This window comes from Salmo salar, chromosome ssa11 (assembly GCF_905237065.1).
Source record: "Salmo salar chromosome ssa11, Ssal_v3.1, whole genome shotgun sequence".
In the NCBI taxonomy this organism is placed as follows: domain Eukaryota; kingdom Metazoa; phylum Chordata; class Actinopteri; order Salmoniformes; family Salmonidae; genus Salmo; species Salmo salar.
The window spans coordinates 1,068,171-1,096,041 of record NC_059452.1 but is presented as its reverse complement, the minus strand read 5'-3'; the positions used below and the strand labels follow the sequence as shown (position 1 = coordinate 1,096,041).

The 27,871-nt window shown below is 40.2% G+C and overlaps 1 protein-coding gene across 1 annotated transcript in view; it reads left to right on the top strand.

Annotated features, from left to right (window-relative positions):
• The first annotated feature begins 18,299 nt into the window (after positions 1-18,299).
• The window catches only part of wdr43 (WD repeat domain 43), a 49,928-nt gene continuing 40,356 nt past the window's right edge, over positions 18,300-27,871 (top strand). The window contains exons 1-3 of the mRNA XM_014126147.2: positions 18,300-18,583; positions 21,213-21,347; positions 22,455-22,576. Of these exons, the coding sequence (XP_013981622.1) occupies positions 18,377-18,583; positions 21,213-21,347; positions 22,455-22,576 (464 nt within the window). The 5' untranslated portion in view covers positions 18,300-18,376. The remainder of the gene's footprint in view (positions 18,584-21,212; positions 21,348-22,454; positions 22,577-27,871) is intronic.

Here is a 27,871-nt window from a genome sequence, read left to right as displayed (position 1 = left end):
AAACCATTTTTCCATAACGTTTTTTGAGCCAATTTAGGAGTATCGTAATAACAACATTATAAGCAAAACTTGTTTTTACTCAAAGTAATATTTATTGTAAGCTATGACATGACGTAATAAAGGAATATGAATATGTACAAGACAAAAGATAATTAACCCTTATTAAACTCACCAGATCATTTTCCATCAATGGATATCGATTTAACTTGTTTGACTGCTATAATTAAGCAATATGATTAAGCAAGAAGGCACAGGGGGTATGGTATGTGGCCAATATACCACACAGTGGCGATTTTAGCATGTAAATCTTTTTTTTATGCATGCCAGCAAAGTAACTACCCAACACAAAACAATATATTCATTGCACTATAACGGTGACAAACGGTGTCCACAATCTGTTAGGGCCTACATAAAGCTGTCCCAACAGCAGAGATTTCTTTTCAGCACCATGGAGTGAATCCTTACCACCGCTACACCTGGCTATCAGCGGATTCTTGTATGGCAGCGAAACAGTTAATTCAGCCTCATTTACTTCCTTTTTGTTTTTAAAACATAGCTGATATGGCTGACTTGCTTTATTAAAGAAATGTGGTTTCTACTGACAATTTAGATGTACAAACCATGGCACAATGGGACGATGAGCGGATAAGAGGCAATCTGTAATTTCGATTAAGACATTAATGAGCGAGCTAAAATGGACGTAGTCAATATAACTATTTGCTCAGCACTTTTGAAATGTACAGCGACAGAATTGAGAACATGGGCCGTTCTTACAGTATTCTCCCTGTACACCAAGTCAGAACCATAGGATAAATAAAGGGGCATATACTGTAAGCAAACAATGAACGCTCTTACAATATTCAATGATGACATTTCTATAAAACACGATAAAGGCTACATGTGCACCACCAAGTCAGAACAGTAGGCTAAGTTATGAGGGGGAAAGGGACCAAATTATTAGGGTGAGGCACATGGGCTACTAACAGTTTACTACACAACATACAGTCGTGGCAAAAAGTTTTGAGAATGACACAAATATTCATTTTCACAAAGTCTGCTGCCTCAGTTTGTATGATGGCAATTTGCATATACTCCCAAATGTTATGAAGAGTGATCAGAGGAATTGCAATTAATTGCAAAGTCCCTCTTTGCCATGCAAATGAACTGAATCCCCAAAAAACAGTTCCACTGCATTTCAGCCCTGCCACAAAAGGACCAGGTGACATCATGTCAGTGATTTTCTCGTTAACACAGGTGTGAGTGTTGACGAGGACAAGGCTGGAGATCACTCTGTCATGCTGATTGAGTTCGAATAACAGACTGGAAGCTTCAAAAGGAGGGTGGTGCTTGGAATCATTGTTCTTCCTCTGTCAACCATGGTTTCCTGCAAGGAAACACGTTCCGTCATCATTGCTTTGCACAGAAAGGGCTTCACAGGCAAGGATATTTCTGCCAGTAAGATTGCACCTAAATCAACCATTTATCGGATCATCAAGAACTTCAAGGAGAGCGGTTCAATTGTTGTGAAGAAGGCTTCAGGGCACCCAAGAAAGTCCAGCAAGCGCCAGGACCGTCTCCTAAAGTTGACTCAGCTGCGGGATCGGGGCACCACCAGTACAGAGCTTGCTCAGGAATGGCAGCAGGCAGGTGTGAGTGCATCTGCATGCACAGTGAGGCAAAGACTTTGAGGATGGCCTGGTGTCAAGAAGGGCAGCAAAGAAGCCACCTCTCTCCAGGAAAAACATCAGGGACAGACTGATATTCTGCAAAAGGTACAGGGATTGGACTGCTGAGGACTGGGGTAAAGTCATTTTCTCTGTTGAATCCCCATTCCGATTGTTTGGGGCATCCGGAAAAAAGCTCGTCCGGAGAAGACAAGGTGAGCACTACCATCAGTCCTGCATCATGCCAACAGTAAAGCATCCTGAGACCATTCATGTGTGGGGTTGCTTCTCAGCCAAGGGAGTGGGCTCACTCACACAGCCAAGAAATAAAGAATGGTACCAACACATCCTCCGAGAGCAACTTCTCCTAACCATCCAGGAACAGTTTGGTGACGAACAATGCCTTTTCCAGCATGATGGAGCACCTTGCCATAAGGCAAAAGTGATAACTAAGTGGCTCGGGGGAACAAAACTTCGATATTTAGGACCATGGCCAGGAAACTCCCCAGACCTTAATCCCATTGAGAACTTGTGGCCAATCCTCAAGAGGCGGGTGGACAAACAAAAACCCACATATTCTGACAAACTCCAAGCATTGATTATGCAAGAATGGGCTGCCATCAGTCAGGATGTGGCCCAGAAGTTAATTGACAGCATGCCAGGGCGGGTTGCAGAGGTCTTGAAAAAGAAGGGTCAACACTACAAATATTGACTCTTTGCATCAACTTCATGTAATCGTCAATAAAAGCCTTTGACACTTATGAAATGCTTGTAATTATACTTCAGTATTCCATAGTAACATCTGACAAAAATATCTTAAGACACTGAGGCAGCAGACTTTGTGAAAATTAATATTTGTCTCATTCTCAAAACTTTTGGCCACGACTGTACACTTAGTATTACTTTCTTAGCTACAGTATACATATCTCCCTGGCATTTTACATTATTTATGCAGCAGCATACAATACATTTTTGGACTCACCGTTGTGCTGTGCTCACTTGAACAGGAAGGTGGCGGGGTGGTCCTTCTTGTGGGCAAATTATCTCTTGAAACTTTGCCATCAAAGTCTGGCATTCTCTGGATTTATGGTGCTTTCAAGACAACTGGGAACTCTGAAAAAAACAAGGTCGAATCATGATGTCAGTGATCTTCAGGTCGGAGCTCTAGAAAGAGGCCAGAGTTCCCGACTTGGAATTCCAAGTTGGATGACCGTTCAAAACGTATTTTCCCAGTCTGAGCTCGTTTTTTTTCAGAGTTCCCAGTTGTCTTGAACTCACTTAAGTCTGACATTTTCCAGTTCCGAGTATCCAGTTGTTTTGAATGCGGCAGAAGTCCTGCTGGATTGACATAATTGCCAATCTATTCAACTTTTCTGGCCTATGGTGTTGCGTGTGAATGTTTATCCCTTTAAGCTTGAAAAAGAGACCCTTAAACCCAGACTTGGACCACACACCTCTCCACCGAATAGCAGCCAGGGGAAGGAAAATAGTGATTGCTTTGCAACGTTTGCATTTAACCACTGATTCCTTCCAAACCACTCATTGTTGAATTTGCGATTTCCAACTTGTTATGTAATGTTTATGTCCAATGGCTGATGACCACCAATACGTTTTATCAATAATTTCTCTTCAAATGACATGGATTGAAAATGATTTGCCAGTAGATTGTCGGTGTGATTCATGATGATGACTGCTTGTCTAGCTTGCTAGCTAAGATTTTCAAAGTATGATGTTGACATTATCAGTCCAATCAAAGCTACGGTAGATATAATGTGATTTGACATCATTTTATCTTTGGCCAATGACCTTGAGCCTTCTTGGATGGACACTTCTAATGTAAGGTGCATTCGGAAAGTATTCAGACTCCTTCCCTTTGTACACATTTTGTTACCTTACAGCCTTATTCTAAAATGGATTACATTTCTAAAAATCCTCATCAATCTACACACAGGTTTTGAGAAATGTTTGCAAATGTATTAAAATTAAAAACAGAAACACCTTATTTATATAAGTATTCAGACACATTGTTATGAGACTCCAAATTGAGCTCAGGTCAATCCTGTTTACATTGATTATCCTTGACATGTTTCTACAAGTTGATTGGAGTCCACCTGTGGTAAATTCAATTGATTGGACATGATTTGGAAAGGCACACACCTATCTATATAAGGTCCCACAGTTGACAGGGCATGTCAGAGCAAAAGCCAAGCAATGAGATACAAAATTGTCCGTAGAGCTCTGAGACAGGATTGTGTCAAAGCACAGATCTGGAGAAGGGTACAAAAATGTTCTGCAGCTCTCTTCCAAGAGCTGGCCACCCGGCCATACTGAGGAGGGAGAAGGGCCTTGGTCAGGGAGGTGACCAAGAACCCCATGGTCACTCTGACAGAGCTCCAGAGTTCCTCTGTGGAGATGGGAGAACCTTCCAGAAGGACAACCATCTCTGCAGCACTCCACCAAGCAGGCCTTTATAGTAGAGTGGCCAGACGGAAGCCACTCCTCAGTAAAAGGCACATGACAACTTGCTTGGAGTTTGCCAAAAGGCACCTAAAGGACTCTCAAACCATTAGAAACAAGATTTTCTCGTCTGATGAAACCAAGATTGAACTCTTTGGCATGAATGACCAGCATCATGTCTGGAGGAAACTTGTCACCATCCCTATGGTGAAGCATGGTGGTGGCAGCATCGGTCATTCGGGATGTTTTTCAGCGGCAGGGACTGGGAGACTAGTCAGGATCGAGGAAAAGATGAACGGAGCAAAGTAAAGAGATATCCATGATGAAAACCTGCTCCAGAGCGCTCAGGACCTCAGACTGGGGCAAAGGTTCACCTTCCAACAGGACAACAACCCTAAGCACACAGCCAAGACAATGCAGAAGTGGCTTCGGGACAAGTCTCTGAATGTCCTTAAAAAAATCTAACCAAATGTATTTGTCACATGCAGATGTTAATGCAAGTGTAGCGAAATGCTTGTGCTTCTAGTTCCGACCATGCAGTAATATCTAACAATGTAACGGCCGTCGAAGGGAGTAGACCAAGGCGCAGCGGGTTGAGTGCTCATAATTAACTTTATTTAGACCACTAAACAAAACAAGAAAAACCACGACAGCCAAACAGTACTGTCAGGTACACGAAACACTGAACAGAAAAATAACCACCCACAAACACAATGAGAAAAAAAAAAACTACTTAAATATAGTCTCTAATCAGAGGCAATGAGATACAGCTGCCTCCAATAAGAGACCAATCCCAAACACTCCCAACCTAGACATGGACAAGCTAGAATAAACATAGAAATAGACTAACATAGAACATAACCCAAAACCCCCAAACCAAACACCCCCTGCCACACCCTGACCAAACTACAATAACAAATAACCCCTTTTACTGGTCAGGATGTGACAAACAAGTAATATAACCTAACAATTCCACAAGAACTACCTTATACACACAAGTGTAAAGGAATGAATTCGAATATGTACAAAAAAATATATAAATGAGTGATGGCCGAACGGCATAGGCAAGATGCAGTAGATGGTAAGAGTACAGTATATACATATGAGATGAGTAATGTAGGGTATGAGAACAGTATATAAAGTGGCATTGTTTAAAGTGGCTAGTGATACATTTAATTACATCAAGATGGCAAGATGCAGTAGATGGTATAGCGTACAGTATATACATATGAGATGAGTAATGTAGGGTATGTAAACATTATATAAAGTGGCTAGTGATAAATTCATTACATCAATTTTTCCATTATTAAAGTGGCTGGAGTTGAGTCAGTATGTTGGCAGCAGCCACTCAATGTTAGTGATGGCTGTTTAACAGTGTGATGGCCTTGAGATAGAAGCTGTTTTTCAGTCTCTCGGTTCCAGCTTTGATGCACATGTACTGATCTCGCCTTCTGGATGATAGCGGGGTGAACAGGCAGTGGCTCGGGTGGTTGTTGTCCTTGATGATCTTTTTGGTCTTCCTGTGACATCGGGTGGTGTAGGTGTCCTGGAGGGCAGGTAGTTTGCACCCGGTGATGCGTTGTGCAGACCTCACTACCCTCTGGAGAGCCTTCCGGTTATGGGCGGAGCAGCTGCTGTACCAGGCGGTGATACAGCCCGACAGGATGCTCTCGATTGTGCATCTGTAAAGGTTTGTGAGTGTTTTTGGTGACAAGCCGAATTTCTTCAGCCTCCTGAGGCTGCTGCGCCTTCTTCACCACTCTGTGTGGGTGGATGCTCCCTCTGCTGTTTCCTGAAGTCCACGATCATCTCCTTTGTTTTGTTGACAATGAGTGTGAGGTTATTTTCCTGACACCACACTCCGAGGGCCCTCACCTCCTCCCTGTAGGCCGTCTCATCGTTGTTGGTAATCAAGCCTACCACTGTAGTGTCGTCTGCAAACTTGATGATTGAGTTGGAGGCGTGCATGGCCATGCAGTCGTGGGTGAACAGGGAGTACAGGAGAGGGCTGAGAACGCACCCTTGTGGGGACCCAGTGTTGAGGATCAGCGGGGTGGAGATGTTGTTACCTACCCTCACCACCTGGGGGTGGCCCGTCAGGAAGTCCAGGACCCAGTTGCACAGGGTGAGGTCGAGACCCAGGGTCTCAAGCTTAATGACGAGTTTGGAGGGTACTATGGTGTTAAATGCTGAGCTGTAATCGATGAGCAGCATTCTTACATAGGTATTCCTCTTGTCCAGATGGGTTAGGGCAATGTGCAGTGTGATGGCGATTGCCAGAGCCCGGACTTGAACCCGATTGAACATCTCTGGAGAGACCTTACAATAGCAGTGCAGCAATGCTCCCCATCCAATCTTTCAGAGCTTGAGAGGATCTGCAGTGTAGAATGGGAGATACTCCCCAAATACAGGTGTGCCAAGCTTGTAGCGTCATACGCAAGAAGACTCAAAGCTTTAATCGCTGCCAAAGGCGGCTAAATGTATTCCATTCCAGCCATTACAATGAGCCCGTCTGCCTATAGCTCCTCCCACCAGCCTCCACTGGCATGTACTAGAGCTAGTGTGTACTAGCTAGTTAGTGTTGTACTAAGTAGCTAGTGTTGTACTAGCTAGCTATCCTAGTTTGTGTGTACTAGCTAGCTGCACAAGCAACAGTGGTTAACATAAAGCCCTGGACAAGAGTATAGCACACTCACGCCCTGGAAAAAAGCTATTGACTCACGTGATGCACGAGATCAACAAACATCTACAGGTTGCACATCAGTGGCGGTCAGTGTCGTTTAAGATAAGGGAGGATGATTTTTTTTTAATGAGAATGGCCTTATTTCTATATTGGATGACTGTTGGATGACTGTCATTCATTTTCCATTTACCCAGCTCAATGTAACATCGATTGTTTTAAGTTACTGCATGATACTTGAATTTTCCCAGTACCCATCATGAGGTGGCTACAACCTAGCCTATGAATTAAAGTTTACAACGTAGGTGCACAGGTCGAGAGAACTTTGAGTAATCAAGGAGACAGACAGTGACACATTCAACACCGCCTTTCACACTCTTGCCTGCATCTAGCTGATCTAGGGTGTAATCATTAGTCCAACAGTTGCAAATGAGAGTTTCCATTGGACAAATTCAGGTATATTTAGCCCCGTTTCGTTACATTTGCTTCCATTTAAGAAACCTTTTTTCATCAGAATCGGTGGAATGAATACACTCCTGATCATATGCAAAACAGTTCACTTTCATAGCAGCCATATAAAAACAGCGTGATCACGTTTTTCCTTCTATATATCATTCCTTCTCGCAACTATCTACGTGCTCTCCTCCTCTCATCTTTTCCCTTCACCTGTGGACCTCAGTGCACAACACATCAGCTGTCTGTGACCAAGCAAAAAAACCTTTCCAAGTCAAACCATATCATGACTGCTAAACGTTATGCACATTCTCTTCATCGTTGTCACCTCATAGTCAACATAGTTACTGGAACTAACGAGTTAGTCAACCCACTACAATCATGCAGTACAGTCAGAAATCAGTTATGTGGTGCATTTTGGACCACATATGATTTTTTTCAAAAGTTATCTTTTTCATTTGTTTTGTATTCTATCAGAAAAAGGACACATTGGTCAAGCTTAAGCACTTAAATCCTAATAAATATAGGCAGTTTGTTCACACATGGGCCACATGACTGTCTGAAAGTGTTAACAATGCATGTATATATCTAGATTTGTATTTTCAAATAGATAAAATGTCCCGGAACAGTGCTTCATTTGCACCCCATTTTTGCTAATAAGAGTGAATAACAACAGAATTTGGTCAACATTTTTGCATATGTAGTTGACCCCTTCTATCTCTACAAGTTACGACAAAGATATAAATAACATTTTATGGTTTTGTTAAATTCTGATTTTAAAACACTGACCTGACAGTGAGGAATGAAGCATAACAGGGTGGATGGTCCTCCCCTTCCTCCTCTGAGGAGCCTCCACTGTTGCACATGCACAAATAGAGCTTGCCAGTTAGTAGTCCTAAAACCCGGATATAACTTACCTGTGGTTTGTTCAGACATCCCTATGGGAAAAATGTATGGGGAAAGATTAGGGTTTTGGAAAAAACGCATAAAATAAGGTTTTGAGGTTAACACAGGTTTAGGAGATCTTATATGTTTTGTTATATGAGATAATAGCTGTCAGCTAATATGACCTTTACCAATTATGATGCCTTTATGTGATGTGTATTTTATTATTACTTATTCCTCAAAATTCGAAATAAGTGACGTTAGTTGATGATGATTATCTCATAGAACAAAACTATAAGCTCTACTAAGCCTGTGTTTACCACAGACCTTATTTTAGGCATTTATCCAAAAACGCCATTTATTTTTCCTCATAGGCTTTGTCCAATGAACCATGGCTGAGTCTACAAAGAGACGCCATTGCTATTTCTCTCCGCACCATCTGAGAAGCAAGCACCTGCACTTTTAGGTTCAAAGACCAGGTGTGTCAGAGCGCATAATCTGCAGATCGATCAAAGACAGTACATTATTGATTGTTTTGAAATTCTGTGGCTGGATGCTTCTCAAAGTCTGTTCAAGAATTGACAAGACCGTTTTGGGCAAACGTGTCGTTCAGTACAAACCGTCCCGCAACATAGCACACGTTCAAGAAAAGTGAATGCACCCCATTTACTTTTATATGACATTTTATTTATAGAACGAGAAACCCTTTTTTCATGCCACTAAGATACCGAAGTGACTTTTTTGTCGGAAAAGGATTAGGGTTATCGAACCTGCTACGAAAATCACTTTGTATCGTGTGAAAAGAGTGTTTCATTTTTTAGGAAAAACACTGTAGCAATGTTCCAATACTCATACTAACCGCACTATTTGTGACGTAAATTGAGCCACTTCGGGGCCTGGAACGCCCCATAATTCAATTTGCAATGATTGTATATCCGTGAAGAAAAGTCTGTCAAAAAGTAAAACCTCGCCGTCAATATGGAGTCAACATACAAGTGTATGTAAAAACGAATGTAAATCAGTTAGAAATTGTGCTACAAATGCACAAACACGTTCCATAAAAGTAAATATGTTTTTGTTTGGTTAGCTTTTGGAAATTGTAAAAATAAAAATGGTCCTTCAGAAGTTCCAGCTAGGCAGGCTGTTATTTAGCTAATTAATTTGCTAGCTATCATACAGTAGGAGTATATTAATAATTATAAACTTGGTGGTTCTAGCCCTGAATGCTGATTGGCTGACAGCTGTGGTATATCAGACCGTATACCCCGGGTATGACAAAACATTTATTTTTACTGCTCTAATCACGTTGGTAACCAGTTTATAATAGCACAGGCAGTTAGCAAAGCTAAGGCTAGCTTTTTCAAGCAGAAATTTGCATCCTATAGCACAAACTCAAAAAAGTTCTGGGACACTGTAAAGAAGAGCACCTCCTCCCAGCTCCCCACTGCACTGAGGCTAGGAAACACTGTCACCACTGATAAATCCACTATAATTGAGAATTTCAATAAGCATTTTTCTACGGCTGGCCATGCTATCCACCTCGCTACCCCTACCCCGGTCAACTGCCCTGCACTCCCCACAGCAACTCGCCCAAGCCTCCCCGATTTCTCCTTCACCCAAATCCAGAAAGGTGATGTTCTGAAAGAGCTGCAAAATCTGGACCCCTACAAATCAACCGGGCTAGACAATATGGACCCTCTCTTTCTAAAATTATCTGCCGAAATTGTTGCAACCCCTATCACTAGCCTGTTCAACCTCTCTTTCGTATCGTCTGAGATTCCCAAAGATTGGAAAGCTGCCGCGGTCATCCACCTCTTCAAAGGGGGTGACACTCTAGACCCAAACTGCTACAGACCTATATCTATCCTACCCTGCCTTTCTAAGGTCTTCGAAAGCCAAGTTAACAAACAGGTTACCGACCATTTCGAATCCCACCGTACCTTCTCCGCTATGCAATCTGGTTTCAGAGCTGGTCATAGGTGCACCTCAGCCACGCTCAAGGTCCTAAATGATATCATAACCGCCATCGATAAGAGACATTACTGTGCAGCCGTATTCATCAACCTGGCCAAGGCTTTCGACTCTGTCAATCACCACATTCTTATTGGCAGACTCAACAGCCTTGGTTTCTCAAATGATTGCCTCGCCTGGTTTACCAACTACTTCTCTGATAGAGTTCAGTGTGTCAAATCGGAGGGCCTGTTGTCCGGACCTCTGGCAGTCTTTATGGGGGTGCCACAGGGTTCAATTCTCGGGCCGACTCTTCTCTGTATACATCAATGATGTCACTCTTGCTGCTGGTGATTCTCTGATCCATCTCTACGCAGACTTGGACACTGTGTTAACTAACCTCCAGACGAGCTTCAATGCCATACAACTCTCCTTCCGTGGCCTCCAACTGCTCTTAAATGCAAGTAAAACTAAATGCATGCTCTTCAACCGATCACTGCCCGCACCTGCCCGCCCGTCCAGCATCACTACTCTGGACAGCTCTGACTTAGAATATGTGGACAACTACAAATACATTTTACATTTTAGTCATTTAGCAGACACTCTTATCCAGAGCGACTTATAGTAGTGAATGCATACATTTCATACATTTTTTTCTGTGCTGGCCCCCCGTGGGAATCGAACCCACAACCCTGGCGTTGCAAACACCATGCTCTACCAACTGAGCTACAGGGAAGGCTATCTAGGTGTCTGGTAAGACTGTAAACTCTCCTTACAGACTCACATTAAGCATCTACAATCCAAAATTAAATCTGGAATCGGCTTCCTATTTTGCAACAAAGCATCCTTCACTCATGCTGCCAAACATACCCTCGTAAAACTGACCATCCTACCGATCCTCGACTTTGGCGATGTCATTTACAAAATAGCCTCCAACACTCTACTCAACAAACTGGATGCAGTCTATCATAGTGCCATCCGTTTTGTCACCAAAGCCCCAAATACTACCCACCACTGCTACCTGCACGCTCTCGTTGGCTGGCCCTCGCTTCACTCTCGTTGCCAAACCCACTGGCTCCAGGTCATCTACAAGTCTCTGCTAGGTAAAGCCCCGCCTTATCTCAGCTCACTGGTCACCATAGCAGCACCCACCCGTAGCACGCACTTCAGCAGGTATATCTCACTGGTCACCCCCAAAGCCAACTCATATCTCCCTCACTAGCTTTAAGCACCAGCTGTCAGAGCAGCTCACAGATCACTGCACCTGTATGTAGCCAATCTGTAAACAGCCCATCCAACTACCTCATCCCCATACTGTATTTATTTATTTATCTTGCTCCTTTGCACTCCAGTATCTCTACTTGCACATTCAACTTCTGCACATCTACCATTCCAGTGTTTAATTGCTATATTGTAATTACTTCGCCACCATGGCCTATTTATTGCCTTACCTCCCTTATCTTACCTCATTTGCACTCACTGTATATAGACTTTTTTTTCTTTTTTTTTTCTACTGTATTATTGACTGTATGTTTTGTTTATTCCATGTGTAACTCTGTGTTGTTGTATATGTCGAACTGCTATGCTTTATCTTGGCCAGGTCGCAGTTGCAAATGAGAACTTGTTCTCAACTAGCCTACCTGGTTAAATAAAGGTGAAATAAAATGAAATCAAAAGGCACCTCGGGGGTTTGTGGTATATGGCAAATATACCACGGCTAAGGGCTGTATCCAGGCACTCCGTGATGCGTTGTGCCTAAGAAAGCCCTTAGCCGTGGTATATTGGTCATATACCACACCTCCTCGGACGTTATTGCTTAATTATATATTTAATGTAAGTAGACATGCAATCATAATTGACTGTAGCGCGTATAAAGCACCCACAAGCTACCGGTGGCTGAAAACACAATCATCGCGGGATGAACGAGTGACGAATTTCTGGGCAAGGGCGGTCCACTTAAAAATCATTCCTTCCTCCCTCGCCACTTTTTATTTTTTTAATTTATTTCTTATTCACAAATATCAACAAACAAAAGAGGAATAGTCACATGCAAACAAGCATACATACAAATTATTTACATTGCCAGGAATCCTAAACAAACAAATCCTATTCATTAATAATTCAACAAGTTTGAATTACCTTTTGGTTTTTCATTTTAGTTAAAGTAGTGCCATATTGTTTAAAATCATTTATAAAGTGAAAAAAGTTAGGTTTTGAATTAGAACATATGTGAATATAAAAAGTACCTAATATTATTAGCAGTTGAATTAAATATACTACAGCTTTATCAATGTCAGAATGTTTAAATAAATCATTACATCAAAACCATTAAATTGTACAACCGGTCCTGTTTTCTTTGTAACAATGTTCTGTATGTCAATCCAAAAAATATACTCTAAATACAGGTAAAAAAAGCAAATGCAAAATGGTCTCCTTCTCCATTCCACAGAAATCACAATTATAGTCAATATTCAGCTTGAATCTTTCCAAAACATGTTTCACAGGATAAATTCTATGTAACATTTTAAATGACACTTCCTTTACCTTGTTACTGATACAATATGTGTTAGCAATTTTCCATGCTTTCCCCCACTGTATATCACCATAGATATTGGACCCAAAAAATCTTGCTGAGGGAAATGTAGTATCACAAACAATATTCCTAATCTGTTTATTACTACATTTATCTTTGAGGATGTTAATATTTGACAATTAATATATTTTCATGGAAATCTATGTTACTTACATCAACCACAGAGGAATTTAAAAAATAAATACAACACCCCTTGAAATCGCATCAAAAACAATTGCGTATTCTTTCGAGGTTATTGGAATTCTAAACTCATCAAGAAATTCCCCATATGAGAGTAGATATCCATCCTCATTCAGTAACTGACCAACCAAAATAATTGTATTCTCAAACTAGTTATGAAAAAAAAGAGACTTATTTTTAAATCGTATATCTCTGTTGTTCCATAGAAAGTATCTGTGAGGGGAAAATGTATGTTTATACGCTGACATCCAAGCTAAAAGTGCCTACTTATGGAATGTGGCCAATTTTACTAGGATTTTATCAACATCAAAATTACACTGAAGAAATTCTAAACCACCAACAAAGTCAAATAAATACTTAGGGAAGACATTCCAAATACTGTTCTGGTTCTTGTTATACTTCAGAATCCAATTTATTTAAAGTATTATTTAGAGTATTGAAATCTAAAACGTCAAGACCTTGTTCTTGGGTATTAGTGAGAATATATTTCCATAGATAGTGAGGCTTGTTCCTCCAAATAAAATTGTCAAGAATCTTATCTAAGTCCTTTACAATTTTAGGGGTAAGTCAAGTGATAACGAGACATACACCGATCTGGATAACTCTTCAGCTTTTGACAATTAAACCCGACCATATAATTAAATATCTCTCAGTAACCAGAGGTTCAATTTCTTCTTTGTTTACTCAATAATGGGTTTAAAGTTTAATTCACTCCTTTGTTTTTCATCCTTGCATATAACAATTCCAAGATAAGTTACCTTATCTTGAATGGGATACCATATACTTCGTGTAAAACACAGTACTTGAGTGGAAATAAGACTGACTTATTGATATTAATTTTCAAACCTGAAACTAAGGAAAAGTCTTCAATACAGGAAACTGCTTGAGAAACCTCATTCCTTTCTCTCAGAAATATGGTGGTATATCATCAGCTAGTTAACATTGTTTAAATTCCTTGCCAAGTGCTGAAACACCTTGAAAATTCCCTTTCTTGATATGAAGAGCCATAATTTTAGTAACCAATAAAAATGGACTAATTGGGCAGCCCTGTCTAATGCCATGCCCAATATCAAATCTTTGGGATGTCCCGTCAGCTAATTTCACAGAGCTAATACAACCACTATATAAAGTTTGGACTGCTTTTAAAAAAAAAATTACCAAACTGAAAAAAATATATTGCTTTGAACAGAAACTCACGTTCTAGTGTCAAAAGCTTTATAAAAATCAACAAACATAAGAAAACTATCAAGGATGAGGTCAGTATAGTCAATCATATCTAAGATCAACTTGATGTTATTACTAATGTGTCGACCATGCATAAAACCAGATTGTTCTTCATCAATTATATGATGCAAGCCTTGTTTGAACCTCTTAGCAAATACAAGGGCAAATCATTTCCCATCATTATTTAACAGGCTAATGGGTCTCCAGTTGTCTATATAAAGACTATCATTATTAGGTTTGAGAATCAAAGTAATTACACCTTGCTTTAAGGAAGCCGGTAACTCCTCTTTTTCTATTGATTCTTGGAACAATTGATCATTCAATGTTCGTGGGAAATCATCCCAAAAAATATTTAAATGGCTTGATTAATACAAAATGATTCACAATAGCTACATTGTATGGCTAGATATCATTTTTTTTTTTAAATGTTGCAACCGCAGCATAAAATTATTAACTTTGTGAGAAAACCCTAACACGGAACACAAACCGGCCATCGTGCATAAATGTATTTTGTTCCCCCACACCAAACGCCATCACGATACGCAGATTAAAATATCAAAACAAACTCTGAACCAATTATATTAATTTGGGGACAGGTCAAAAAGCATTAAACATTTATGGCAATTTAGCTAGCTAGCTTGCACTTGCTAGCTAATTTGTCCTATTTAGCTAGCTTGCTGTTGCTAGCTAATTTGTACTGGGATATAAACATTGTTGTTATTTTACCTGAAATACACAAGGTCCTCTACTCCGCCAATTAATCCACACATAAAACGGTCATCGTTTCTAGTCATCTCTCCTCCTTCCAGGCTTTTTCTTCTCTTGACTTTATATGGCGATTGGCAACTTTCATAAATTAGGTGCATTACTGGCACTGACCTCGTTCGTCTTTCAGTCACCCAAGTGGGTATAACCAGAAGGAGATGGCACATGGGTACCAGCTTCTATAAACCAATGAGGAGATGGGAGAGGCAGGACTTGCTGTGCGATCTGCGTCAGAAATAGAACTGACTTCTATTTTAGCCCTTGGCAACGCAGACACTCATTGGCGCAATAACTGAATAACATGTATGTCTAAATTTATTTTTGCAACACTTGCGCACGCGACGCGAGCGGTGTAGTCAGCCTGTCAAATTGTTCCTCAGCTTGAACTGTTACGCCCTCTCATGCCGCCATCTTGAGCACCCACATTCCTTCCTCGCCCCTTGTCTAACACTATTTGACACGTTAAATAAGCTTTTAATTTGATACGTCAAATAACACAGTTTAATTTTAGAATGTTGCGTTGGACTGCAACTTCTTGTATTAGCTAGGTAGCCACTTGTTGTTAGCCTATTGAAATTGAAAACTTCAGTTCATGAAAATAAATAGCTAACCAGCTACTAAACCCTGTTGCCCAACGCTAACGTTATAAGCAGTCAGCTGGCTTCATGATGCTCGACCGGACCGGGTTATGTGTTATGAAGCTAGCCACACTAACGAATAGGTACCATATTGGAATTTGCTGTTTGCCTTCAAAATAAAAGTAGCTATTTGAAAGTGACGCAGAAGGTTACAATTGGTGGAATCATGCCATATTTAGACTAGATAATGTCAAACAAGGTTGGAAAGTGAAGCAATGAAATGGGGTATCAGTCTACTCGGTGACATCCACAGAACACAACTGTGAAGAGTTTACGCAAATATTAGCGGTGTAGCTCTTATCGCGGGACTGTGACTGTGTGAAAGCACCTCCCGATTCAGCCTATTGTGTGTATTGACATTCATATTGCACTGTACAGCTTTATCTAAGGATTGGGGATCAATGCAATGCGTTATCAGTCTACTCAATACCCAAGATATTTTTTCCCAAAGTCCTCAGAGTTATCAGACTCCAAAACATCCACGCAGTATTGTTTTTCCTCTGGAATAGTGTTCAATACACATAGGTTGACAATAAGTGTGGCTCAATTCACAGTTATTTTAGAGTAACACAATAAGATCTACGACGCTAATGTTCTCTGGGTGTCACTGAGTAGACTGATACCCCATGTCATTGATCCACAATCCATAGGTTAGGCTAGTGGTTACAGCGTTGGGCCACTAACCGAATGGTTGCTAGATCGAATCTCCGAGCTGCCAAGGTAAAAAATCTGTTGTTCTGCCCCTGAACAAGGCAGTTAACCCACTGTTCCTAGGCCGTCGTTGTAAATAACAATTTGTTCTTAACTGACTTGCCTAGTTAAATAAAGGTTTATATATATATATATATATATTTTTTTTTATAAATAAAAATGCTGTACAGTGAAATAAGTATGCCCCTCATGCAATTCTAAAGTCTAATACGTCCAGTGTGATTACAACAGATTTTTGTTGATTTTATATAACATTTCAACCTCGTTTAGCATGATCTATTAAATTATGTCATAATTATACTATTTGTATTCATTTGCATCACTGTCAATGACACTTATTTTGAAGGCTAACCGCAAAGTCCACTGTTGTGGCTAATCCTTATTGTGGCTAGCTTCACATAGACCGGTCCGACAACCAGTGATCAAATAAGAAAATTAGGGTTATTTTAGATGATGACACCAAGCTAGATAGTTAGCTTGCTAACTATAGCTACTGGAACAGATTGTCGTTTTGCTATGTTTTTGGGGAAGAACATTGTTTGCATCATGAGCTAGCTAGCTTTGTTTTATGACCAGCACGCGTTTACCAGCATCATAGCATACGTATCATGAATCGTTGTGACATTAAATTTCAGTGAAAGTGTAATCAATGAGTAATAACTACGTAAAACATTTATGAATGCATTAAATGTATGTGACGTGCAGTCATATTCAGGTCCTGATTGGTCAACAAGCTTATTTGGCACGTTAAATCGTGTTATTTGACGTGTATCTTTTTTGACACTCAAATACCCAAACGCCGTTCCATACTTGTCCTGCAAGTGTATACTCGTCAGACGTCATGGCACGTCATCAGAAGTGTCCACTTAATTTGAGGGCTGAGGGGATAGGGTGTCTTAAAAGGGTTTGGAATGCTGACGAAGTATACTAAGCAGTGGACACTATTTCCATTCTTTTTGGGCCCAAAATGCAATTCTTCAGGAAATGGGCGTGGCTTCAATTTGAAGAAAATGTTGGAAAATATGTGGCTGAAGTGTGATTGACGAGAGCGCATACAAACTAATTGCTTTAACTAATTATGACATGTTGAGCAATGTAATAAAATTAATACTTTTTCAAATAACCTAAGCTAAACGTAATGTTAGCTGACATTTTTGGGATTTCGCAAACTTTACACACCACATAGATCATCATTACAGCAGTACTAGGTACCGGTATGTTAGCAAGCTACCTAACGTCAGTTGGTACTAATACATCGAACTTGCCAGTATATTAACTATATGATATCTAACTATGTACCCAACGTTTATTAACTTGATTATTCAAGTCATTCTTAGCTAAGTGGTTTCTAGCTAAGAGGTATAGTGCGTTCTCAATGGACATAAATCGCTGTGTGCCAGAGCGCAGCATAACTGACGAATTTACGAATGCTCAACACAAGTTGAATATGTCCGGTGTCAGTAAATTTAGGGGGAAAAAACAAATTACGTTTTTGCCAGCAGCACCGTTACAGTCACCAACGCTCTGGATAACATGAAAACAGCCTAAGCAGCTCTGATAGGGCCAGTAAAATTGTCATTGAGATGTTCTATCATTTGTGTCGAAGTAGCTAACCATTTAGCTTGTCGTGATGGTCAGAATGCTCGGATCAATCCTACTCCTCCGCCAGAGCGTCCAGTGTGGGCTCTGAACGCTCCAAGGGGGAAACGCTCTGAATTTATGAACGGACAATCTGACAACGCTGTGAATTTACGAACGCCCAGATCGCACTCTGGCACTCAAGATTAAATTTACAAACACATGTAAAATGTCTAGCTAGTAATTTCTTACGCTAACAAGCTAGCAAGAGGTTGCATAGCAACAGCATCAATTTCCGGTAGAAAGGCTTAACGCTAGTATGCTCAACTGAAAGGATACTGTTATTTTATAGTATACTAAAATGAACTCATTAAGTATGTCGTATACAGTATGTTATTATGGGTATTCGCACACATCTTGTACTCTTTATTCGTCATTGAATACATACATCCGCCCATTTTCCACAATTTTAATTATAACCACGCCCCAAAAATCTCACAGTAACCAATGAAAAGTCTCAAACTGATGCACCAACGCGCCTGCTCTGTGGGCAATAAACACGTGGTTCTTGGCAACCCACGCAGACATTGGTTCAATAATGGCGGCTGATGGAGGTAGTTTTTCGTTGGGGCTACCCTGTGTTTTTTCTCCAAAATCACGTCAATACCTTGCTTTATGTGCTCAGGATGGCAGACTTCGTATTTGGAACACAGATATTAAAACACTTAATCAAGAATACGTGCCTTCAGCCCACTTGAGTGCCACTTGTACCTGCATATCTTGGGGACCATGCCGAAAGGCCAAGGTATGTGTCGGGGGAGGCATAGGCCCAGGCGTTCCTGCTAAAACAACTTTCTGATAACTTAATAAAATAAATGCTTTTAGACTTACGTTATTATATCTACTTGTGATGGAATTAAACTTTAAGTCGTTTACATTCCTGCTGTGTGGTGTGCTGTATTTGCCACGTTTAGCTTGTTGAAACTAACGTTAGCTACCTCCTGTCCTGCAGGACGCACATGTTTGTTGCACATGGTGGTAGTCCCAAATTGCCACGAGTTCCTTGAATGTGTCTTGATTCAGACTAAGAACGACTAATAAATCAAACAAATGCATATAGTAAGACCAGTTCATTTCAAATACTAACACAAATGTAATTAGCGAACCGTAAAGGGTTAGCTAGCTAGATTAGAACAGCTAGCTAACGTTAGCTAGCTATTACCATGTGACGCAGATTTTGATTTTCAAATCCAATTTTGTAATGTTATTTTCCGTACACCTCTAACGTATAAGAACAATACGACTGCGGAGTTGTTTGCGTAGTCTAACTTTTTTTATATCACTGAATTTGACCACAGTAATGCGTTTGTCTCGACCACGTTTTACCACCTTTAACTAGCTATCGTTTCCTATACGTGTCAGATGGGGAAACGCACTTCACGCCACTTCGATACCGAAGTGACTTTTTCGTAGTAGGTTAGGGTAAGTAACGTAGCAGGTTGGGAAGCCGCTTTGTTTGGAAAGAGGGTAGGGTTATCGAAAACGCTCGCCTTACCTGCTACGAAAATCACTTTAAATCGAAGACTTCTGACAAGGGACACTTTTCACGACAATCTGTAACCTTACTCCCTTTAATATGAATCTAGATAACACCCTTTTTACTTTAAACGTGTAGCTAAGTAGGGGGATGGCTACTCAAGTGACATGGTTTGAAGTGTCACAATAAGAAACAGTTTTGACAACTTAGTGATTTTGCAGTTGCCTTTCTTGTGGTCTAGTTACTATGATTTCGGCTTCCTGTCAATGCAAGGGTTACCTGTAAGCGATGTCGACGATAACACCCATGAAGGTCCGACTCAAACTTCCATTTGACAGCTCTGCAAGCCTTCATTGTCAAAATAAGTTTGATACTAACCAAATATGGAATTTCCCCGAGCAACTATTATAATTTACTCCTGTTACAACTGACATGTACTTTAAAAAAAGTCTAGATACAAATTTACAAGCAACCGAAAAAGGACGTTTCGGCACATCCCAATGGAAATCACTCACCATGCACAGGTCAAATCAAATTTTATTGGTCCTATGCAGGTGTTAATGCTAGTGTAGCGAAATGCTTGTGCTTCTAGTTCTGACATTGCAGTAATATCTAACAATTCCCTAACAACTATCTAATACAGACAAATATAAATGGGTGAATGAGAATATGTACGTATAGGGTTGAGCGATGACCAAGTAGCATAGGCAAGGTGCAGTAGATGGTATAAAATACAGTATATACATCTAATGTAAGATATGTAAACATTATTGTGTAATTGTTTAAAGTGACTAGTGATCCATTTTTATTAAAGTGTCCAGTGATTGTCTCAATGTAGGCAGCATCCTCTGAGTTACTGATTGTTGTTTAGAAGTCTGATGGCCTTGCAATAGAAGCAGTTTTTCAGTCTCTCTGTCCCAGCTTTGATGCACCTGTACTGACCTGGCCATTTGAATGGTAGCGGAGTGAACAGGCAGTGGCTCGGGTGGTTGATGACCTTGATCTTTTTGGTCTTCCTGTGACATCGGGTGCTGTAGGTGTCAGGGTTTTTAAATGTAACATTTTTTTATTAAACCTTTATTTAACTTGGCAAATCAGTTAAGATTAAATTCTTATTTACAGTGATGGCCTATGAACAGTGGCTTTAACTGCCTTGTTCAGGGGCAGAACTAGAGATTTTTAGGTTGTCAGCTCGGGGATTCGATCTAGCTACCTTTCGGTTACTGGCCAACACTCTAACCATTAGGCTACCTGCTGGCCCATTTTGGGTGACAAATTCCTTAAGCATCCCGAGTTTGAGGCGATTTTGCGCCTTCTTTACGATAACATCTGTGTGGGTGGACCATTTCAGTTTGTCCGTGATGTGTACGCTGAGGAACTTAAAATGTTCCACCTTTTCCACTGCTGTCTCTTTGATAGGGAGGTGCTCCCTCTGCTGTTTCCTGAAGTCCACGATCATCTTTGTTTTGTTGACGTTGAGTGCGAGGTTGGTCAGAAGTCTACAATGGCTCAATACATTGGAAGCACCGAATGCTTTTTATTTTCTTAGTTGCGTGTACATTTATATTTGGACCTTTTTTGGAAGTACATATGGGTAGTAACAGGAGTAAATTTAGGTAGTTGCTAGGTGAAATTCTATATTCTGAGTAACTAATGTATTTTGTTTAATGGGAGTTAGAACCAGAGCTTCTCACATACTCATCAACATTTCTAATGCACAGATACTGGGGTAGCTTCTACCCAAAGTCACTCAACAATCTATACCCCTCTGGTTACATGACCAGCAAAACAGCTCAAGTGTTGCACCAAGGAAAATGGTGTCCTCCTTAGTTTTATCAAGTCAGTTGAAAATGTGAATTTAATAGTTAATATTGACTAATGAGTATTTGTACTACAGGAGGGACCTCAACGGAAGAAGAGGAAATCGGAGGCAGGACAGGTGGAGAATCAGGTGGACCTTTTGGCTCTGGGCACGGCTGCGGGCAGCGTTATCATCTACAGCACAGTGAAGGGAGCACTGCACTGTACACTGGTAAGGAGTGGGATGTCGCGCCTCTGTCTCTGACCATTTGGGCAGTACCAAAAATCATACAATTGAGAACTTCTATTAGACCATATTGACTAGTAAAATAAAAAATGTTGCTTGCGTAATAGAACAAAATGGTTGCCTTATGGTTGGAAGTGTTACTTTTAGGTTTGGGCGGTGACCAGATTGTCGTAACTTCATACTGACCTTATCGACCTTGTTCCATACTGCGATATTTGGTAACACCGCCACTGAACACAAGGGGTGCTGTTTTCAACCCATACTTATACTCTGTAATCAGACATGTTAGCAATGCTAAAATCCCATAGAGAATGTTAAATAAATGCCAATGAATGCATTGCTAACATTTTGTATGGTTTCTGACCTAAATTATAAAAGTAACAAAAATGCTTGTTTCCTGCATGCACAAAACAAATATTAGCCAGTATGGCTGTTAATCCAGCAAGGTATTCTCTGCTGTTACCTAGCGAATGCTTGATTTTGGAAGAAGCTAACCCCATAGCTTGGTAACTATCTACAAAATTGGCTAATCAAATGCACAACTGCAGAGCATTTAGCACATTTTAGACAATTAGCTTAGTATTTATAAGATATGTAGCTTGCAAACATTTAGTTGGGAATTCCATGCTGTAATTAGATCACCTGGTGCTGTACAACAGTGAGTGACTCACAAGTCACCCAACTGTCGTAGTTGTGTGATTGTAAACAAACACCACTTGACTGGATTACCTTAATCTTCATGTGACAGGTGAAATAAAGAAAATGTGTTTATGTCCTAACGTATTGCACTGCAGGTATTTACTTAAAAAGTAGCTACAAATATTCACATTTATTAAACTTAAACCATCCTCTGGGTTTTCCTAAATACCTGTATGCTACCCAAGCCTAGTACTTTACTCTATGTACTATAATATGCTGCAGTGACATGTCATTTCACAATAATGTTTTTACCCTCAATCGTGCATATCGGATACCATGAAATTAGTGAAACATCTGGTACTGTTTTTATTCCAATTGTGAACCGGATGAATAATTTTTCTTAATGTTCAATCACAGTATCAAAGATCATAGTTGACCTCTGCTCTTTCCCAGGACGGAGGTCACAGTGGCGGGGTGAACTGTGTGCAGTGGCACCCTGAGGACTGCCTGCTATACAGTGGCTCAGACGACACACACATCGTAGAGTGGGACCTACAGACGGGCAAGGCGCGCTGGTGGGTACCGGTGGTGGGGAAATCGAATGTCCCTTTAAAACTGTGGTTTAAACCAAAAGGCTTTACTCTGCGACAGTCCTCCATGGCTCAGCAGTAACACCTTTTCTGGTGATGAAAGGTCGGTTTTGCACCACGGATTTCTCTCGCTGTAGGAATGTTACATTCACAATCCAATGTGCATTTCAAGTCTGATGGCGCTTCAACCTGATTTACAGATAAGTAGGTAGCCAGACTTGCATGAGCCTTGGCATAACGGCTCATAGGCGCAGGATAATTTCGATAGAAAATGGTGGTCCTACCACAAGCTTTTTGACCTGGTTAAAACTTAAATTCACTGGTTGTTGATTGAAGTCTCAGCAGTATTGTCAGGAATAAGTATTGTTGACCAATTAGGCCACTCATTGCTATATAGTGGCTTTTGGCAGATGTGGTCCTACTCATGCTCACACACTTGTCAGATGGAATTTGGTGGAAAGTATAGAGGTCAGTGTATATCTGCAATACAAATCTCGGGGGGGGGTGGAATTACATGCATCCTACAACAGAAGCATGTCCTAATTATATTCCCAAATAAATGCTTTTTTTTTTTGTGTGTATTGTTGTGTGCACTGAACTGACATGCACAATTGCTGACACGCCAATGTTCAGATGAAGGGAATTAACGTTTCTGGGAAGGGGGTTCTGCTAGCGGAACACCTGGCATACAGCCAGTGAAATTGAAGGGCGCCAAATTCAAACAACAAAAATCTCATAATTAAAATTCCTCAAACATACAAGTATTATACACCATTTTAAAGATAATGTTCTCGTTAATCCAACCACACTGTCCGATTTCAAAAAGGCTTTACGCCGAAAGCATAGCATTAGATTATGTTAGGACGGCACCTAGACAAGAAAAACCACACAGCCATTTTCCAAGCAGGGAGAGGCGTCACAACCAGAAATACAGCTAAAGTTAATCACTAACCTTTGATCTTCAACAGATGGCACTCATAGGACTTCATGTTACACAATGAATGCATGTTTTGTTCGTTAAAGTTCATATTTATATCCAAAAACCCCATTTTACATTGGCGTGTAATGTTCAGAAATGTTTTGCCTCCAACTTCCGGTGAATGAGCACATCAATTTACAGAAATACTAATCATAAACGTTGATAAAATATACAACTGTTATTCAAAGAATTATAGATACACTTCTCTTTAACCTCTTACATCTAGACGTTATGCTATCGGAACACCGCTCCAATATCCAATGAGGGGGCGTGGCGCGAAATACTAAAATCCGGAAACTTCCATTTTTCAAACATATGACTATTTTACACCATTTTAAAGACAAGACTCTCCTTTATCTAACCACAAAACATTAGATTATGTCAGCAGAGTACCCAGCCAGAAATAATCACACCAGTTTTTCAAGCAAGCATATAATGTCACAAAAAACAAAACCACAGCTAAATGCAGCACTAACCTTTGATCTTCATCAGATGACACTCCTAGGACATTATGTTATACAATACATGCATGTTTTGTTCAATCAAGTTCATATTTATATCTAAAAACAGCTTTTTACATTAGCATGTGACGTTCAGAACTAGCATACCCCCCACAAACTTCCGGGGAATTTACTAACAATTTACTAAATTACTCACGATAAACGTTCACAAAAAACACAATTATTTTAAGAATTATAGATGCAGAACTCCTTCAAGCAATCGCGGTGTCCGATTTTAAAATGGCTTTTCGGTGAAAGCACATTTTGCAATATTCTGAGTAGATAGCCCGGCCATCACAGGCTAGCTATTTTGACACCCACCAAGTTTGGTACTCGCCAAAGTCAGATTTACTATAAGAAAAATTGGATTACCTTTTGCTGTTCTTCGTCAGAATGCACTCCCAGGACTTCTACTTCAATAACAAATGTTGGTTTGGTTCCAAATAATCCATAGTTATATCCAAATAGCAGCGTTTTGTTCGTGCGTTCAAGACACTATCCGAAGGGTGACGCGCCGGCGCTTTTCGTTACAAAAAAATTCTAAATATTCAATTTCCGTACTTCGAAGCATGTCAAACGCTATTTAAAATCAATTTTTATGTGTTTTTTCTCGTAAAATAGCAATAATATTCCGACCGGGAGTCGTTGTTTTCGTTCAGACTGAAAATGTAAAATGGACTCTTCACGTGCACGTGCCCGTCTCATTGTTCTCAGATCGACCACCATCCAAATGCGCTACTGTTTTTCAGCCAGAGACTGCAGAGTAATCATTCAACATTCTGGCGCCTTCTGAGACCCTTAGAAAGTGTCACGTTACAGCAGAGATCCTCTGTTTTGGATAGAGATGACAAAGAAGGCCAAGAAATGGTCAGACGGGGTACTTCCTGTACAGAATCTTCTCAGGTTTTGGCCTGCCATTTGAGTTCTGTTATACACAGACACCATTCAAACAGTTTAACCTGTTAGGGCTAGGGGGCAGTATTTGCACGGCTGGATAAAAAAAATGTACCCGATTTAATCTGGTTACTAATCCTACCCAGTAACTAGAATATGCATATACTTATTATATATGGATAGAAAACACCCTAAAGTTTCTAAAACTGTTTGAATGGTGTCTGTGTATAACAGAACTCATTTGGCAGGCAAAACCCTGAGACAGTTTCTGACAGGAAGTGGATACCTGATGTGTTGTATTACCTTTAAGCCTATGCCATTGAAAAACACAGGGGCTGAGGAATATTTTGGCACTTCCTATTGCTTCCACTAGATGTCACCAGCCTTTACAAAGTGTTTTGAGTCTTCTGGAGGGAGATCTGACCGAACAAGAGCCATGGAACGATGATGGCCCATTAGACACCTGGCGCGCGAGTTCATGTTGGGTACCCTCGTTCCAATACGTTATAAAAGAGAATGCATTCGTCCCCCTTGAATATTATTCATGTTCTGGTTAAAAAAGGCCCTAATGATTTATGCTATACAACGTTTGACATGTTTGAACGAACGTAAATATATTTTTTCCCCTCGTTCATGAAGTGAAGTCCGGCGGGCTTAGATCATGTGCTAACAAGACGGAGATTTTTGGACATAAATGATGAGCTTTTTTGAACAGAACTACATTCGTTATGGACCTGTGATACCTGGAGGTGACATCTGATGAAGAGAATCAAAGGTAATGGATTATTTACATAGTATTTTCGATTTTAGATCTCCCCAACATGGCGGCTAGTCTGTATCGCAACGCGTATTTTTCTGGGCGCAGTGCTCAGATTATTGCAAAGTGTGATTTCCCAGTAAGGTTATTTTTAAATCTGGCAAGTTGATTGCGTTCAAGAGATGTAAATCTATAATTCTTTAAATGACAATATAATATTTTACCAATGTTTTCTAATTTTAATTATTTAATTTGTGGTGCTGACTTGAATGCCGGTTATTGGAGGGAAACGATTTCCTGAACATCAACGCCACAGTAAAACGCTGTTTTTGGATATAAATATGAACTTGATAGAACTAAAAATGCATGCATTGTCGAACATAATGTCCTAGGAGTGTCATCTGATGGAGATTGTAAAAGGTTAGTGCATAATTTTAGCTGATTTTATGGTTTTGGTGACGCCTGTCTTTGAATTGGCACAACATTACACACAACTCTTGTAAATGTACTGTCCTAACATACTCTAAATTTATGCTTTCGCCGTAAAACCTTTTGGAAATCGGAAAACGTGGTTAGATTAAGGAGATGTTTATCTTTCAAAGGGTGTAAAATAGTTGTATGTTTGAAAAATTTGAATTTTGACATTTATTTGGATTCAAATTTGCCGCTCTTGAAATGCACCTGCTGTTGATGGAGTGCACCACGGGTGGGACGTTTGCGTCCCACCTAGCCCATAGAGGTTAAGAAACTTGAGTGTTTTCTATCCAAAGCTACTAATTATATGCATATTTTAGTTTCTGGGCAGGAGTAATAACCAGATTAAATCGGGTACGTTTTTTTATTTGGCTGTGAAAATACTGCCCCCTATCCATAACAAGTTAATGCAACCGCTGTGTCAGATTTCAAAAGCTTTTCGGTTAAAGCACACTTTGCAATAATCTGAGTACAGCGCTCAGTCACAAAACCAAACCCGCCATTTTGTGGAATTCAACAAAACTCAGAAATAGCATTATAAATATTCACAAAACTTTGATCTTCATCGGAATGCACTCCCAGGTATCCCAGCTCCACAATAAATGTTAGTTTCGATAAGTCCATATTTATGTCCAAATACCTCCTTTTTGTTTGCGTTTAGTCCAGTAATCCAAATGCACAAAGCGCGGGCACAAAGTCTGGACGAAAAGTCAAAAAAGTTTCATTTGAGTTTGTAGAAACATGTCAAACGATGTTTCTAATAAATCCTTAGGGTGTTTTTATCATAAATATTCAATAATGTTTCAACCGCACAATATTGTTTTCATTAGAAAGGAAAGGGAACGGAGCTCGCGCTCATGGCCACGCACGTGACTAAACTAAAGGCTTTCAGCCAAGCCATCTGCTCTGAGTGCTCTTATTCGCTCCCCTTTCACAATAGAAGCCTGACACAACTTCTAAAGACTGTTGACATCTAGTGGAAGCCTTAGGGAGTGCATTCTGACCCCACAGACACTGGATATTCGATAGGCTTAAACTACAAACCTCAGAATTCCCACTTCCTGGTTGGATTTTTCTCAGGCGTTCGCCTGCCATATCAGTTCTGTTATACTTACAGACATTATTTTAACAGTTTTGGAAACTTTGGAGTGTTTTCTATCCAAATCTACTAATGATATGCATATTCTAGCTTCTGGGCCTGAGTAACAGGCAGTTTACTCTGGGCATGCTTTTCATCCAAACTTCCCAATGCTGCCCTTATCCCTAAAAGGTTAAAATGCCCACCACCGTGGCGATCAACTCGGTGTGTAGCCTACTCTAGCAACTGGCAAAGTAATTCAAAGCCTATAGTTAGATGCAACTTTCCAGTGTTGCCTTTTTTGCCATGTAATGTTAAAACAAAATCCGACAATCCCATAGTTGAACAGTTTAACTATTTGCCTTGTGTGTTCTGTGAGAAATATTCTTCTCTGTAGGGAGGGAAACATGTATTACATTTAAGTTTAATTATTCATGTATAGTAATAACAATCAGGATGTGTCAATGGGAAAATGCAGTAGATTTTATAGCCACTATGCTGCATCATTTGGGTTACAGCTGATGATTCTTATTGCTTATAGAACATTTATTAATATAGACCAGTGCTCTCCAACACTGTTCCTGGAGCACTACCATCC